General features: G+C 38.3%; 1 protein-coding gene across 1 annotated transcript in view; it reads left to right on the forward strand.

The window, feature by feature from the left end:
- Nucleotides 1-1,872: 1,872 nt before the first annotated feature.
- The window catches only part of sdc2 (syndecan 2), a 90,828-nt gene continuing 74,427 nt past the window's right edge, over nucleotides 1,873-18,273 (forward strand). Inside the window, exons 1-2 of the mRNA XM_043688013.2 lie at nucleotides 1,873-2,001; nucleotides 2,137-2,413. Coding sequence (XP_043543948.2) covers nucleotides 2,357-2,413 — 57 coding nt within the window. The 5' untranslated portion in view covers nucleotides 1,873-2,001; nucleotides 2,137-2,356. The remainder of the gene's footprint in view (nucleotides 2,002-2,136; nucleotides 2,414-18,273) is intronic.

Consider the following 18,273-nt stretch of genomic DNA (forward strand, 5'->3'; position numbering starts at 1 on the left):
TTTGCCAGAGCTCCTTAATGTCACACTTAGTCAAATGTGGCTTTGTTGCCATTCTCATTTCATCTCTGAAATTCAACTCTTTTGTCCATGTTTGAACTTAATCTGTAATGAGTTCAGGGAGCTGAGTGGTCCATATGGAACCCAAACTATGTATCATGGAGTCATTGAGATGAGCAAGATATTATTAAGCAAGTGTTGACTGATAACACTGTTGATGACACTTTTCATCACTTTTATAGATGACAAAGGTAGACTAATCGGTCATAATTGAATTGAATTTGGCCTGCTTTTCATGCAAATGACATACTGGAGCAATTTTCTGCATTGATGGTTAGATGCCAGTAATGTAGCTGCATTGGAACTGTTCGGCTGCAGACATGGCAGGTTCTGGAGCACAAGTCTTCAATATTATTGCCATAGTGTTGTCAGGGCCAATAGCCTTTGCAGTATCTAGTGCCTCCAGACTTTTCCTGTCATGGGGTGGAGTAAATCAAACCAGCTGAAAACTGGAAACAAATCAAACCACCAGAGGAGGTTGAGATGGATCATCTACTGGACTGAACATAGTTGTGAATGCTTTAACTTTACCTTTTGCACTGCTATACTGGGCTCCCCCAATGTCAAGGATGGGGATACTTGAGGAATTATTAACAATAAAGTTATGGTGAATTTAAATTCAATTCTGGGCGACAGAAAAATAATGATATTTGTCGTAGAGAAGCAACTTCACCCAAAGTGAAATTCTAAAAATAAACATTTACGCAGCCCATGCCATTTGTTGCAAACATCGGGCCATGCGTAGCGATATTTTGCGACATTAAGTTTATTTTTTGACGCACGTCCTTTGAAAATATTTCAAAATATGTACGAACATGAAGTACAGTCTTTCAAGAAATCTGAATATCGGTCTGTGCCTGATCTGTTTAAAAGATAAGCGAAATGTAAATTGTTTCCACTTTTCTACTCAGAGCAGTTGTTTGTTCATATTTGTTCATTCATGTGTCTGTGTGGGTTTCCTCCGGGTGCTCCGGTTTCCTCCCACAGTCCAAAGATGTGCAGGTCAGGTGAATTGGCCATGCTAAATTGCCCATAGTGTTAGGTAAGGGGTAAATGTAGGGTATGGGTGGGTTACGCTTCGGCGGGTCGGTGTGGACTTGTTGGGCCGAAGGGCCTGTTTCCACACTGTAATGTAATGTAATAATTTAATGTAATTTGTAGGAAGAAGTACCCAATCAGTCTTAGTGCAGTTATATTGTCAGATTCACAAAACTTTTTCTTTTTTTAAAAAAAAATCCATTGGTTTCTGTAGGCAATGAATCTTCACTTGAACAAGAGAGTCCCCTGAAAAAAGAAAACACAACGCGCACGAGGCTGTTTAATGAACCAAAAATGTTTGACCAACATTTTAGTTTTATTGAGAGAAAGGTGGGAAACTTCAGTGAACAACCTTTCGTCGGTCACTCCTCCTGAAGAAACACCAGCCTCTTCCCCCTGAAGTGCGCAACTCCATTTTGAACTAAAACACAAAAAGAAAATGCTGGAGATATGAAACACCAGCAGAAATTGCTGGAGAAACTCCGCAGGTCTGGCAGTATCTGTGGGGCAGAAAGCAGAGTCAAATGAGTTCACACTGAAGAGTTCTGGGGAAGAGTCACCCGTGCCGAGATGTTTAACTCTGCTTTCTGCCCACAGATACCCGCTGAGTTTCTCCAGCAATTTCTATTTTTAAGCAGCTAGTTTAGGTGCCCCCTGTATCTATTCAGCACCCATCTTGTGCAATGGACTGGACAAAAAAATACTCTGCAAGGCTGCGATTCACCTCCCAGATCCGCTATCTGGGCGGCGCTGCAATGCTTTATCGCCATTGGCCATGTCAAGCAAAATCAAGCTGCCCCCGTTCAGACGAGCTGCGCACGCGTTTGCTCCACTCAATGAGCGTTTTCTCTCCCCCACTTCAATCGAGCTGCCGAGGCTCAGAGGAGGTTGCTCCGGGAGCTTTAGGTAAGACGCGCCACAGTCTCTGGAGAAGAAAGCGTCGCCTTAGTGGGTTTCTTCGGTCTGCGTGCAGTTGTACCGATCGAAGCGCTGTTACTTGAGATACATGCTCACGATTTGCATTGCATTGCATTGAATTAGGGCGGGAGAATTTGAGGTGGACTGCGCGAGGATAAAGTCCGCGGAAGAATATTTCTGTCCAGGAGGAGGAGGTTTCTTTGCGGGAGAGTTTGTGGACTCGCGAGGCTGCAGGCTCGGCCGGGAGAAGCCGGGCTTCGCCCATAGAACGCGGCGTGATCCCCAGGACATTCGAGACGCGCGAGCGCCCCGTGCCGCGAGCCCAACGGTCAGCGGCTGCAGGATGGAGATCACCTGGCTCCTGACCCTCACACTCTGTACTCTGGCACACGGAGAGCTGGTAAGTGCTTTTAAAAACACACACAGACACAGAGTCTTCAGACCCCCCCCCTCGCCCGTTCTGCTCCGCGCTGCTGATGGGGGGGGGGGCGGGAGAACTTCCCCCTGATGTGCAGGAGTCAGAGGGAGATGTGCAGGATCGCCGAGGGATAACTCTGTGTGTGAGTGAGAGAGAGAAGACACTCGTCACCGCACATTTTTGTAACTTTCTCTGAAGGGTACGGTTCATCTCTCTCCTCATACATGTTTCCGATCTTTACTGAAAGAAACGGGCTTCAAACTTCTGAGCGGTCGTGATAGACAACAGACTTTACAAGTCCAGTGTGAAAATAAATCACATTTTGGATTGAATATGAACTAACTTTCTGTGTCTGGGTTGCCCTCCTGTTTAGACTTTATCCTCATATTCGGAATTTTCGACCCTTATTCTCTCCCCGACCCCGCAGATTGTTTTTGGTTATGGCCCGATTGGGTGAATTGGAACCAAATAAAGGGATCGATATAGGAAAGTATGGCGAGTCTTTTAGAGAGCGCTGTATATAGTACATGAGGGAATGTTACATCCTTTAATCCCCCTGTACAACGGGAGGACAGAAGTAGTTTCGCCTGAGGCTGTGGAAAGCAGATTGCATCAAATTAATTCCCCTGGTCGCCGACTGAAAGGATCAAGGCACAGGCTAACCTGTTAAGAGGAGCGAAGCGTGTAATGAGCTCCGGAAGTAAGGAGAGCTTGGTGGGGGCTGGAGACAACTTGGGCACAAAGTTGCTGTCTCTGTGTGTGTGTGTGTGGAAGTGCAGGTGGGCTCTGTTTTTGGGACTGCTGTGCAAAGCCTTTAGATGGCGTCTGAGGTTTCTTAGCGCCTAGTTTTATCTAAAATACAGGACTGTCGGAATGTACAACACTACAAATGTTAACTTGCTGCAACCAAGTTGTTGCGTCAGTAATTTTCTGCATTGTGTAGGATATTGTTCAGTTATGCGTTAGGCTCTCTCTGCATGACTTAAAGCTCTTTGAATAGAGGAAAATTCAACGTTGCCGACTAAGAATTACAAAGATCGACTAAACGGAATATGTACAATTACCTGAAGTTCAAATTTAAAATTTAAACACTAAAAACATTTCTATCCTGCATTGAGTATCTTCTGCACAGGAAAATAAAATATTTGACATGGATGTTCTCAGTAACAACTGTTTTTGATCCGTGAATAACAATTTAACTATGCATAGCTCACCGAAGAATAGACCTGCCGCAGTGTGAATATTTGTCAGCCAGTCTGGCGGCTTCTAAATATAATTTGTGCAGCAGGCTATTCCAGTAACTGCATAATTCGAAAGACACTGAAGAACCCGTTACTCCTTTAAATATAAATCATTCCACTAAATGAAATTGATTTCTGTCTTTTATCTCTGAATAAGAACTGTGCTGAACTACTGTAGCGTTATTATCCATTCAGTTTTGTAGTTTACTAGAGATCATATTATATACTACTTTGAAAATATTTCATAAAAACTGAAGGAACTTGAACAAGAAAAGGCCATTTGACTCATTCACCCCTATATCACCTTTACTGTGTTGGGAACATTGCTATGCCCAGTAATTTATTATTTTTGAAAACTGTATGACATTCCTAAAACATGGTTTGTAACAAAATTCCTGTAAAATATATTTGATCTTTCCAGCACATTCTAGAAAGTAGAGGAGTGCAGTTTATCTTTGTAGACTTCCTTTGAATAAGTACTACCACTTAGTAATTTTCACTAAGAAATAGCACAAGAATTTTCAATTATAATTTTTCCACTTGCTTAAAAATTACTACCTCTTCTTGTAAGATAAATATTTTTAAATGTAAAAGTTTAAAAATATCCTAAAACTTTGTTTTGAATGAAGTAAATGTATTTATGTTCTGACTGATAAATGTATTTTCCACGGGAACTCTGCCGTAAATTTAATATAAAGCAGAAAAAAATCTGAATTAATTTCTAATAAATGTGAATGACCACCAGAAATTGATCACGTTACAAATCAGACTGAACCTGTCTTGAATACTGCTAGCATTCTGTCTGACACAATTTTAGTACAAAATTGCTGAGGGTTTTTGGCAGAAATGGTAATATACTTGTGTAAAATTTCTTCTTAGACAGATTTTCTGTATCATGTCTTGTGTCTGTCTACTTTGCATTACACGTGTTCTTAGTGCATCCCTGTTTAACTAGTTGGAAGATCTAGAACCAGGGGATAATAGTTTCAGGTCATGAGTAATTAGCTCTGAAATGAGAATTTTTTGGCCGAGAGAGCTGTGGACATTGAATTACCGAATATGGTCAAGACTGAGGGTTTGATAGATTTCTACATATTAAAAACATTAATGGATACAGAGGTAGAGCAGGAAAAGAGTGTTGCAAGTAACAGATCTGCTAGGATCTCACTGAAGGGCTGAATGGTCTACTCCTGTTTCTGATGTTCCATACTTCAGCTGAGTATTTCCAGCTTGTAACTAATAGGGAAGTTGTGACTTGATAATGCTGGAATGCATCACTTGAAGACCAAATACAAAAGTAGTAAATCTGTATCCGGTTTGTGAAGTTTACCAACATTGGAGTGCAAAAAGACAAGCAACTGGTGTTCAACCTCTGCACTTAGAACTGTGGAACTGCCATTGAATGTGCTGTGATTCATGTACAAGTGGGTGAGGAAAGCAATACTAGTTAACATGTGCATCTTGCATTGCTGATGTGCTACTTGGTAGAAGCTCATCATGTTACATATTGAAGTCTCAAATCTACACGTCAGTTTTCTGGCCAATTAATGTCTATTGGTAAGTGAGCATCTTGGGCATATAGGTATCTCAAAATGGCATAATCTGGCAGGGACAGTTGGAATCAAGGCAGTCCTTTGTGTCCAATTTAGTAATCTTGAAACAAGTAGATCCCCTGCAGCCAAAGGAACTGATCAAGCGGTTTGATTCACTGATGGAACTCAGGAGCAGGATTTTTCCGACTTGGATGTCCCAAGGCTGGCCTCTGAACAAATGGCGCATAAATTGAGCATTTTAACTTATTAATTGAGCAGTAACCAATCCTGAAGTCTCAACTTGTTGATCTGTGTCTTGATTTTCCAGACTGTGTGGGGGAAGTCTCTCTCGGGAGGATCTGTATTAGGCAAGTAAACTTTGAGTATAGATTTCCCAAGGCTTGATTTTTGGAAAGTCTTTCAAACGTGGCTTTGGTTTGTATATCTGTCAAATGCCTACAGCAAATTCAGCCTTTTGGGGGAAATCTTGATTTAAGATCTGCATCTTTTGAGATGGTGGTGAAAAGTGAAACTTTCAAGTATGGTTAAGACAGATGTTTGAACTAATAAAGTGAATACTCCAAAGATTCACTGATTTGAATTTACCGAAGGGAAGATACTCAAGTAACTTGCATTTAAAAAAAAAAATTAAATCTCTGAATTAATGCTTGGGAATATTTCTGTTTCAAATGAAGTTTAGAAATACAATATTCTCATTTTTTTTTCTGCTGCTTATTGTTTGTTTTGTCCCCTGCATGAGCCTCTTTTAATTGAGAAAGTAAACTTAAGGGGGTGAAAATCCCTAATGAAATGCGGGGAAAAGACTTACATTAATATAGCTCTTTTTCAAGGCTGCTAGATATTTGAAGCATGTTTCATAAGACTATACATAGTGGACTTCGGTCATTCAGCTCATCAATTCTGCTCTACCATTCACTGAGATTACAGTTGATTTCATAATACTCAACTTCAGTTTCCTGCCTTTCCCCATAACACTTGATTCTCTTATCAAAAGCAGCTATCTCAGCTGTGAATATACCTGATGATCCAGCCTCAGCAGCTTTCAGTGGTGAAGCATTCCACAGATTCACTATCCTCTGAGAGAAAAATTCCTCCTCATCTCTATCATAAAGGTCTGACTGCTTATTCTAAGACTATGCCTTCTGGTCCTAGGGTCACCCTTGAGGAAAAATAACTTTGCCTCCTCTGCCCTATCCAATCCTTTTAAGAATCTTCTATGTTTCAATAAGGTTGTCTTCCATTCTTCTATTTTCCAATGAGTACAAGCCTGAACCACTCAACCTCTCCTCACAAAACAGTCCCTCTACTGACCAGTATCGGCTGAGTAAAACTTCTCTGGACTGTTTCCAATGCTAGTATATCTTTCATTTTTGAAAGGGCCCACAACTGTTTACAGTATGTCAGCTGTGGTCTTGACTGGTGACTTGTATACTTTTAACAACACCACTGTTTTTTTACTGCATTCCCTTTGAAATAAAGGCCAAATTTCCATTTGCCTTACTATGTACCTTTTGAAATGTAATCTCCTGTTGCAATGTAGTACAATTGCAGCAGCCAATATGAGCGCTCAAGTGTCTCTCAAACAACAATGTGATAAAGATCAGAAAAACTGGTGTTTGAGGGTAAATATTGCCCAAAACATCAGGGTTAATTCCCTTGCTCTTCTTCACAATGGTCCTGTCGATTGTTTTCCCTGTGGCATCTCTGGCAGTGCAGCACTCCCGATACTGCACTGGAGTAGCAGCTTTGATTTTTGTTTCGTGCTCTGTAAACTTGAAGTTGGAACTTGAGTCAGGCAGGACAACAACAGAGTACATTCTACAACATGACATCCATCCAGGCATCAAGGTAAAAACAATAACTGCAGATGCTGGAAACCAGATTCTGGATCAGTGGTGCTGGAAGAGCACCCATCCAGGCATCAGTCAATACTACTGTCTTTTATTAGATTCATTTCATTCAATATACCACGAGGAAATCATTTTTATGGAGAGCTTATCTATTTAAACCTTTCTATCCTTTTAAAAAACATTTTTGTTTTTGAAAAAATTGAACCATTCACCAAATGTCCACATTTGGTGAAACTAAACCATTTGAGGATGTGGGACAATATGAAAGGAAAGATTTTCTGTAATTCCTTTACAGCTTATATTTTAAAGCAAATAATCCAATGCCTCTGTGATATATGAAATGACAATCACTGAACTTTGTAGATTTAATTTCAGTCAATAAATTTACATGCAATTTAATTTTAATTTTAAAAATGCAGCACTGGAAAATTAATTTTGATCTTGTGCTTTTTATTTTAGAATTTGATATTTTGTTTTCCTTGCTGTAGTATGCAGCATCTTTCAGCAGCATGAAATTTAAAAAATCAGCTGCAATTAACCTTTTATTTACAACTGCTGTGTGTTGAAATTAACCTCTGAAGTTCATTGTTGTGGTTCTGTTCGCCGAGCTGGGAATTTGTGTTGCAGACGTTTTGTCCCCTGTCTAGGTGACATCCTCAGTGTTTGGGAGCCTCCTGTGAAGCGCTTCTGTGATCTTTCCTCCGCCATTTGTAGTGGTTTGAATCTGCCGCTTCCGGTTGTCAGTTCCAGCTGTCCGTTGCAGTGGTCGGTATATTGGGTCCAGGTCGATGTGCTTATTGATTGAATCTGTGGATGAGTGCCATGCCTCTAGGAATTCTCTGGCTGTTCTCTATACAGAACAGCCAGGGAATTCCTAGAGGCATGGCACTCATCTACAGATTCAATCAATAAGCACATCGACCTGGACCCAATATACCGACCACTGCAACGGACAGCTGGAACTGACAACCGGAAGCGGCAGATTCAAACCACTACAAATGGCGGAGGAAAGATCACAGAAGCGCTTCACAGGAGGCTCCCAAGCACTGAGGATGTCACCTAGACAGGGGACAAAACGTCTGCAACACAAATTCCCAGCTCGGCGAACAGAACCACAACAACGAGCACCCGAGCTACAAATCTTCTCTCAAACTCTGAAGTTCATATTGCCAGCTGAACTGAATTTTTGAATTTAAGAGTTAGTTAGCATAAATGCAAATAAAACAAAGAAAGGGAAAGATTTTTTTTGGGTGTATAGGCAAAGCTACTTTTCTACAGTCATAGATCCCTACAGTATGAAAGCAGGCCATTTGGCCCATTGAGTCCACCCCTCCTATCTGAAGACCATCCCACCCATAACCATCCTGACCTTTATCCCTGTAACCCTGCGTTTACAATAGTCAATCCACCTAACTTGCACATTTTTGATCAGAACATCTGGAGAAAATCCATGTAGATACAGAATATGTAAAGTACATGCAGACAGTTGCCCAAGGGTGGAATTGAACCCAGGTCCCTGGTCTTGTGAAGTAGTAGTACTAACTATTAAGACACCATGTCCATCCAAAGTCATTTGGGGAAAATGCTGTTATTTTTCCTTAAATAATTGCAGTCCTATCCTGAAGGTACTTTCATCAAGATATTAGAACTTCCAGGAAATTTGATCCAGCAACCAATAGAATGCCAATATGTGTCTGAAACGCAGGACATTGAAAGTGATAATGTGCTGTTTGATGTTGATGCACCTGTCCTTGGTGATGCTGGTGGTAGATGAGCAGTGCTGTCAAAATTCTCTTAGTGAGTTGCTGAAATATATGCGTGAGTTCTACACTGCAGCCCTTGTAAATCAGAGGAGGAGTAGATTAAGATTGTTAATTCCATTGATAGAACAATTTTGGATAGAACTGAACACCTGTCATCAGTCCTACCCCCAAAAATGTGATGATGTGATGTTGAGAAGAAAATGCTTGCGAGAACACGTGGTATGTGTACATGGGCTTCAAGGACTGTCCAACCACATTGAGCAAAAACATACTTTTACAACTGGCCCTTCTTGGCCAGCATTTTTCTTAAACTGTTGCTCACTTGAGTGAACAACTAATTTCTGTCGAACATTTATCCATGGATAAATATGTCAATTCACAAGTCAATCTAACTTTTATTTGAAACATTGAATCTTGGAAGTCAGTGCACTCATTTTGATTTCTTTTTTGGTCTGGATACTCCCCAAACAACAACAAATATTTCCAGAAATAGTCAGGTTTCACAGAACTTCAGTTTAAACGTGGTCATCCTAATTTAATTGAGAAATTCTCTGGGAAGACATCAAAATCAACGAAAGTGCTTACTGTTAGAGGCAAGGCCACAAAAGTATTAACTTTGATGTCATTCCTATCATTAATAACTTCAAAGTTGAGGGCTGGGTAGGAAGGTAAGGGATTGTGGTGGGGATCAGTTATTTTCTTCTTTGCTTCTCATTTTTCATCTTGGATTTGCCAGAAAATGAAATGTTAGATGTGCTCTCTAGGACAGTTCAGTACGGGTATCTTTACTATGCTCTTATTATGGACTTTCCAAAGACAAACTTATATAAATTTGACTAATTGAATAGTGATTTTGCAACTCAGAATATTTAGGTTGCGTGTCTTCAATTAAATCATGTTTCCATTTAATGTCTAGGGTTGATTTAGATGACAAGTAAGAGTTGAGATAGAAAAAGGTCTGAATCTAATTTAGTTGGTTACAAAATATGGGAGAACCTTATTACTTTCTGTGGAAGATATACTTATGAAGAAAAACTGGAGCTCTTTGATTATCTATTAAGCAGCAAGGTTATGAAGATTCATTTGAATCCTCACATTATGCAATGTTTGAAATAGTAGAATTATAGTGGGATAAATACTATTCCGGGATCTGACCACATAGTTAATTTGGTTACATTGATTATATTTTGTACATTTTCACTTTGGTTTATAAGAGGTTTGTTTCAGTAAGCTATAATTGCAATGTATTGAGCTGGTTTGGATGCCCCACCTTCAATTTAAAAACACTCCAACACTTGAGAATTCAGAAAAATATACATGGATCATTCCAAGGGAGTAAGTGTACCATTTTGGACAATTCTGCTCATCGAGTGGGAGTTATTCCAAAGAGAACTTTTTGAACTTGATGTATGGGTATAATAGTTCAAGCCTTTCAGAGCTGAATTATCTGGAGTCCATTCCTGCCTCTGCTATATTTGGGACTTTGCACTCCACCTATGTCAGAGATGGAATATACATTTCGTTATTTCTTTACCTGTTGCTTTCCTATTATGTGCGCACATCCGGTCAATGTCATTTCTTAACTTCTTGATTTTTCCTTGTAATTGTGCTTTTACATGGCAAGTTCTGGTATCTTCAATTTTAGGTTGAATACACTATTACATGTAATTGGTTTTTCTATCAAAATATTTTCAAATCAATCTGTTCAGAAATGTTATTACACACCTGTGACACAGGTAGGACTTGAACCCACACCTCCTGGTTCAGATAGAGACACTACAAGAGCCTCTTTCTTTGTCAAAAGTTAGTAGCTATTAGGTGCTGTCACTAACTGTTTCTTTACTGAATCTAAGGGCCCTTTTTGGTTTGCTTGGGTAGAGCCTGATACATTAGTGGCATTTGTCTTAACAACAAGATGTACTTTATTACATGACAGCAATAGCTACATGTTATATTGTTTAATTTGGCAGTATTGTGAAGATGTGTCAGGAGTCAAGCTGACGTGCCTGACCCTAAAAGGAATCTTGAGCTAGACATTCGAATTTTCCAGCAAAGACAGTTTAACATCATCGGATTGGTTGGAGTCTAATGCAATGTCCAGAATTAACCCTTTCAAAACCATACCTTCATACGGTGTAGTCTTTTTATTGAAATTAAAGGATTTGAATGTAACTTTTTTAACTTTGGATAGTTTTGACAGTACCATTTTGATTTGGATGATCCAATAACTAAAGCAGCAAGGTTTTATGTTATAACTGATGCCTTAGTATTAAAAATACTCAGGAGTAATGAACATTTTTAATGAAACAGATCCTCTCGTATTAAATTAATATATATATAGTACAATATTGGATGTGGACAATGATTTACTCTGAAGAATTTCCAATCATTAAAATTTGTTTTTCTTAATCTGCAGTTTCAGTATTAAAACATAAATAGAAAATTGTTTGATTAAATTAGGATTTTATCTCTGAAAAGTAGCTAGGTAAGTTAGACTTTTTTGAGAATTGTCCTGCCTGGAGTTGTTTGCAAGTTGTATGTTGTGCTAAAGAATGGGATTTTAATGGTAAAATGTTAAAGGAATGCCAGATTTGTTTGGGAAGCTGTCAAGTAACTCTGTACCTTCTAGTGTGTTGCCAGTTTACTCAAAAGAAATATTCTCAAGAGAACTGATGATTCAACCTTGACTTGAGATCAAAGTAATCCAAAAAAATTTGGCACGCGAATCTTGGAAAGACGAGATCAAGTTTGCATGGTAGAAATACAGATTAGTCTCGTGTGGACCTTGGGGGAACGTTATAGTGCCAACAGAATCAGTGCTTGAGGGCCAACATTATCTGTGAACTAATTTCATTTGCTTCTCATTCTGTGCTTTTCTATCATGCCATTGTATATTTATATTTATTTTGAGAGGAAGTGAACTATTTGCTTGATGTTTTTTAACCACGTGAATAACTTTCTTTGTATGCATATATAAATTGTTGTTGTTGTTAGATGCTGAGATTGTTGCAGTTGAGGCTTTATCCTAACACTTGAGGCAAGGAAATTTGCTCTTTTTTCCCAGTCTGGCCAATGAAGGCAATTTCTGCAAGCAGACAGTGCCTTGTATAAACCAAACCTTGCACCAGTAAATATGTCTGAGATGGTATGTCGAGGATTAACAATGATCCTTTTATTAGAATATCAGCTACTGGAAGCCATGGAATGTGCACACCACATTCTCTTTACTCCTGTGAAAGATTGAAAATACCAGATTAAAAACCAAGAATACTAGGAAATGCATCTGATTGAATTAATTCATGCTAATATATATTAATAATATACAGTTTAAAACAATGGGATTGAAGTATTAAAAATCCTTTTATAAATAGCTTTAGAAATTACCCAACACAAAAATCTTTCTTTCATTTTCATAATGCAGTTTTGTATGCATAACATGAATTTTGATCGAATTTTTCACAATGGCTACATATTGACATTAAAACAGTGTCTTTGAAATCCACAGACAAACTGAGAGCCTAATGGTGTTGAACCTTGTGGGGAAAGATATTACTGCCTTTGATCAAACATTTACCATTAATAATTCTGCGATCAAAGACTATATCGCTGCTCTTGTAATCTAAACATATAAACAACCTTGGAACCCATGAGTCGTGAATTGAACAAAGATAGACTGTCTTAATTTTTTTTAGTATGATTTCTGTTATTATTATAGCACAGAGTATAGTGACTTTAACATTTCTCACTACCTTTTGTAAAAATATAAGTGACAATAAATTACTATTCTATTCTATTTCATGATAGACGTGAGACAAATTGACATATTTCTGGAGGGTTTTATAACAAAGGGTACAAATTCAAGATCAGTTTCTACTTTTGTCTGCTTGTACACTTGGGTCATTTTGCAGAAAATATTATAAATTTCTTTTAGAAGTGCGACTGAAGTCAGTTTTTGTGTCAATTTTGCCTGTCTGTCTAAAGCCGTATTATGGTACAACAAATCTATTTGTCTCATTAGTTGAATTAAGTTAGGGAGAATTGTTAAAAGCTGTAACAGTTGCTGCAGTTGGTTTAATGTTTAATAATTAAGTTTATTTTAGCTGTGCTGTATTTATTTTATTCTCAGTGTATTAATGTTGCATTCATACATTATCCATTGTTGATTGCTCTGAAAAGGCAATTACAACTTTTCTTTAATCACTGCATTAATCTTTTGAGACAAATAGCAAGCCACTTGGGGGCCAATTGTTTCAGTAGTAGTCACCCAAATAAATCATGCCTTTCAGGGTGTAAAGAGGACTCTTACGTTGAATATAGTGTGCAAGACCAGTCAATCCATATCTTTTCCACAAGTCGCTTACCACCTGATCTTTTGGAGATAATACCTGATGAAAGTTTAGAAAATGCTTATACAGGAAGGATATTTTCCTTGGGTGGATAGTCTACAACCAGGGGACACAGACTCGGAAGAAGGGACCAAGTATTTAGGACTGAGATGAGAAGGAGTTTCTTTAATCAGGGTAGTGAGTCTCTGGAATCCTCTGCATCAAAGAGCAATGGACGTTTAGTCATTAAGTACATGATAGAAATTGATTTCATCTTTAGAAATAGCTTTGCTGGAAATAGGCAATCCAAGAAAGATGGGATTGAGCTACATGACAAGCCATGGTCTATAAGGGATGGGTACCTTGAGCTAAATGAATTACTCTTGCTTCCATGTTGCTAATTCAATGTTCTTTGTGGAAAATTCTGAAATTGTTCTTTGATATCATAGGCTTTGTAACCCCAAAATAATCAAATTGGCCTTGACTGGTTTACCATATTTAGTCTATTAAACTCAGTACGTCTGTATTCATAATGTAAATGATATTATCTTCGCTGCTTAGCTTCATGGGCTGGGAATATATTTTGCCAGCTCTGAAAAATTTGCTCCCCCACAGTGATTTTTGGGTCATTAATTTTGAACACTCCTTTTCAATTATATATTCCATGAATATTTTACTCATTGTTTATGTACTTTATGCATTTTTGGAAATTTAACCCGAGTTATCCAAGCTTGGGAGAGATTATTTTCCCCAAGGCATTAATTCACCATTTCCTAAATGCTTTATAAAGCTGGTCCAGAAGTCATTCATTTCTTGGGGGTGAAGGATTTTTTTTCTGAAAGCCACTTCCATGATTGAATTCTTACCAGCAATGATCTTATGTTTCAGTTCAGAGTTCACAATTCAATTTGAGTAATGTAAATGTGCATTTATATTGTAAATTACGTTTTGTATAAATTAATATTAACACCATTAAATTTTACATATAATGCCAGAATAGGATCCTACCAGATTCTGCCCATCACAGAGTTGGATTTCTTGGAGGAAGGTATCACAGATTGCTTTGCTTTGATTTTTACATTCTGAAGAATTGAAATTCTGTGATCTGTCATATCTGTTTTGATATGAATCATTGTGATGCAGGAGGAGATAATGTGATACAACGTGTCTGGTGCTCGCAGGATTTAAACTCAAATGCCATCTCTGACCTCACTTTCTTTCCTTGCAGTTGTCTCTTAAAACTCTATCCTTCTAATTCTTGGTTCATTTTATAAGCTGGAACAGTTTTTCCCTATCTACCCAGTCATAACTGGCATGGTTTTGAAAATGACTATCAAATTTACTCTTGGCCTTCTGTTGCCAAGGGGAGCAATCCCAATGTTTTCAGTCTTTCCTTGAAACCAAAGTATCTCATCCGTATAATCATTCTTACAAACTTGTTCTGCATTCTGTCTGGTATATCCATCCAATAATGTGGAACACAGGGCTGTAGACCATACTCTATCTGCGATCAACCACTGATATATATTAGGTTCATTATTTCTCTGCTCCAGTATTCTGTTACCCTATTTACGGAGCTTAGAGCATTTAACAGCTGTGCCTACTTGTTCTGCCACATTTGAGTTATATACTCCCAGGTCCTTCTGCTCCTGCACATGCTTTAAAGGAAAGAGTACCATTCTATTCTGTCTCTCCATGTTCTTTGTTCCCAAGTGTATCTCTCACATTTCTCCTTTGAACTTCATTTGCCATCTATCCACCCACTCCTCCAATATGTCAGTGCTCTTTTGAAGTTCTATACTGTCTTCCTCATAGTTTACAGTACTTACAAGTGTGTTGTCTGAAACCTTTGAAATTGTACACTGTATATCTAGATCATTTCTATATATATATTATTTATATAAGCAAGGGTCCCAATATTGTCGCCTGGGAAATTCCTCTACAAACTTTGTTCCAGCTCAGAAAGTATGTACGATACCATTTCTGTTTCCCATTCCACACTGCTTTTGTCTCCTTATTCCATGATTATCACTTCCCCATGAGTCTGTTCTATTGCTCTGTATCCTAGGCCTTTTGAACGTCTATGAACACCACGTCGACAGTTTTAACCTCCTCAATCTTCCCTGTAACTTTTTTTCCCTTTTTTTAAAAAATACTTCGTTGTTTAGTTAGACATGACTTTTTTTTTACCCGCATAACAAATCCATGCTGTCTGTTCTGAATCAACTGTCCCTTTTCCATGTGACAATTAATTCTATCCTAACTAATTGTTTATAGAAGTTTTCCCACTACCAAAGTTAAATGATTGATCTGTAATTGCTGGACCAATCTTTATGTCTTTGCTCAAAAAAAGATTGTAACGTTTGAAATTTTTAAATCCTCTAGCACCAACTTGTAATCCACGAAAGATTGAAAGGTAATTGCTAACGGCTCTGCAATTCTTTCTTCAACATTCTTGGACACACCTCATCTAGTCTGGATGTCTTATCAACTGACAGCTTCTAAACCCCCTCTATTTTGGGTCTTGGGCTGCATTCCCCTAAACTGTTTAAATGCGTATGTATGATTTAAAGCAGTGCACAGTATGTTTTGAGCTGGTGTCAGTACATGCAGCCTTTACAATTATTGTGCTTATAGAAGACTTTGGCATTTCCATTTACACTAGCTGCCAGTCTTTTTTTCATAATCCCTCTTTAGGTTCTCATAGTTGCTTTCTTTCTTCCCTTGAATCTTCTGTTTCCAGGTTGGTTCTCAGTTTGTTTTCTATCTGACCCTTGGCATAAGTGCACTTTTTTAAAAGTAACTTTCCTCTGTTATCCAGGAGTTCATGAATTTTGTCTTTCCTTTGTCTTCCAGGCAATATACCCTGGGATTCTATCATGGAATTGGATCTACTTGAGTTCAATCTAACATAGCAAATGGAAGAATTTTTGAGATCTATGTACTAATGGTTACATTTTAACCATTTATGAGAGAGGTCTGTACATTCAAACATGCCTAGATAAACAGAGTTATCCACTGGACAAGACAAACAATTTCTGCAAAATAAGACTGATCATAAGGTTCACAAGGGGCTTCTCTCAACAGTGATAATAAAAGGACTTGTTACCCAGCTGCTTCTAGAACTGGGTGCAATTTATATTTCTTGTTTTAGTTCATAAGAGAATTCTGCTTTTGGAAACTAATTTTGGCAGGAAAAGGCACACCTGAACTCTGCCATGCATTCTCTGAGTAGTCTTTTGCCTAATTGAATTAAACCTTTGTTTGTAGACTGGGTTTTGAGTATAAAATATTTTATCCTGTGTTTGCCCCTTATCCCCCTCTGCCTCAGCCTCTACCCCCCACCTCAACAAAAGGAAATGCTTGGAAATCTTTATATTATTTTCAGTTCCTCGATTGTACATCTTGACCTTTCTTGGGATAGGAAAATTTAAAAAAAATTGGTCTTAAGTGGCCAGTTATAATTGTGGGAAAATTGTACTGATGGAGTCACACAATTCCTAGTTAGCATTGATCAATGGTTGCAGAAAATAGCTTGCAGATGTGTAAATGACCTTGCATTAGCTTTCTTCACTTCCTCTTTTAACTCTATCTCTGCTACAAAAAAGTGCATTGAATATTATGGCTATTTTGATCAAGAAGGTTCACAAGGGACTTCTCTCAATGAACATTAATGCCAAAACAAACAGGAAGTCCATTCTTGCTGAAACAGACAGAGCCCTTCTGATTTTCACATGAATTGGAGTGTGACTGACAGGAGACATGACATGACCATATTAGCCTGGGCATGTTGACTGCAGATTGAGTGACTACACAGTTTTAAATGCCAGCCTGGTTTGAAAGGTTCTAATCAGGAGGAAAGATACCAATTACTGCAAATAGCACCTTATTATGATACAAGGAGATCCCAAAGCAGTTTATAACCCATAAAGTTCCTGATCTCTTTGCTTCCACGTGAATATTAAACTACTGATATATTCTTCCTTTAACATTGGCGATTCAGGTTTCCTATTAGTTGAGATATAAGTACTTGTAAAACAGCACTGAGGTTGAAGATAGCAATTTATGAAGTACTGCCACATGAGACTAATCTTGGGTTTTCAAAACCAGCATGTTACTGCAGGAAAGGATAACCTAGAGTTTAAGCTACTTGGTTTGAATTTTAGATTTGGTTGAATGTCAGCGTTCATGGTGTAGAAATTTCTAACGTCCTTCATGTAAGAGCAAAACACAAAGTGGAAATGGGGAACTAGGAGAGTTGTCCAAAATCATGGTCACAAGGTAGGTTTTCAGGAAATGATTTTAAAATCTCAATATGAAGTAGAAGCATTAAGGAAGAGCTCTAGAAAATGAGGACAAGACATCTGACAAATGTGAGAAAAGTAAGAACTCCAGATTCATTTGCAAAAGATGATTTTAAATATCTTGTACTAAAATCTTAAAATAAACTTGGCTTCTTTGTACAAAATAAGGATTCAAGAGTGAGCTCGCTCTACTGCAATAATCTGTTTATGACATCAGAAATTGCACCCCCTCAGAAAGGGTTCACTGTAGTTTATAAAATGTGTGCTTATTAAAGATTGGTTTCAATAAGATGAGAACTCTTTGTCCTTGATTCTTGACCCATATATCGTTGAGCGCACGGGAGGTGCTATATCTATCAGAGTGGGATTTAGGTTATAGCATCTGTCTCCCTTTTCTCTGCTTTTCTGATTCGTCATGAAGGTGTTGGAACATGAAGCTTGATCCAACTTGATGGACAAGTTGCTCTGTTGAATAACTGGTACTAGATTCCTCAAAGTTATGAATGTTCATGGTGCTCATGGCCATTTGAGTTCAGAAAATCAGATCTGACAGAGGAGACATTTTCTATCTATGAAGACCTGTGTCCAGTTCATTGTTGTTGGTTTTGTAGGAGTTTTGCTTGAATGCTCAGAGCTATGAAGACTATAGCTTTTGTCATCAGTCCTCCCATTGAAGTAAGAGGTTGCAGCAGAGACATTGCTGATGGTATTTCTGCAGACCTCTGTGTTGCTGGTAAACATTCCAATTCTGTCAGCAGTATGGGAGCATGATGTCATCAACTGGTTTATATAGTAGGACTTGTGTT

Source organism: Chiloscyllium plagiosum, unplaced genomic scaffold (assembly GCF_037043375.1).
Source record: "Chiloscyllium plagiosum isolate Xiang-an unplaced genomic scaffold, Cpla_swu_hap1 HiC_scaffold_4, whole genome shotgun sequence".
NCBI lineage: Eukaryota > Metazoa > Chordata > Chondrichthyes > Orectolobiformes > Hemiscylliidae > Chiloscyllium > Chiloscyllium plagiosum.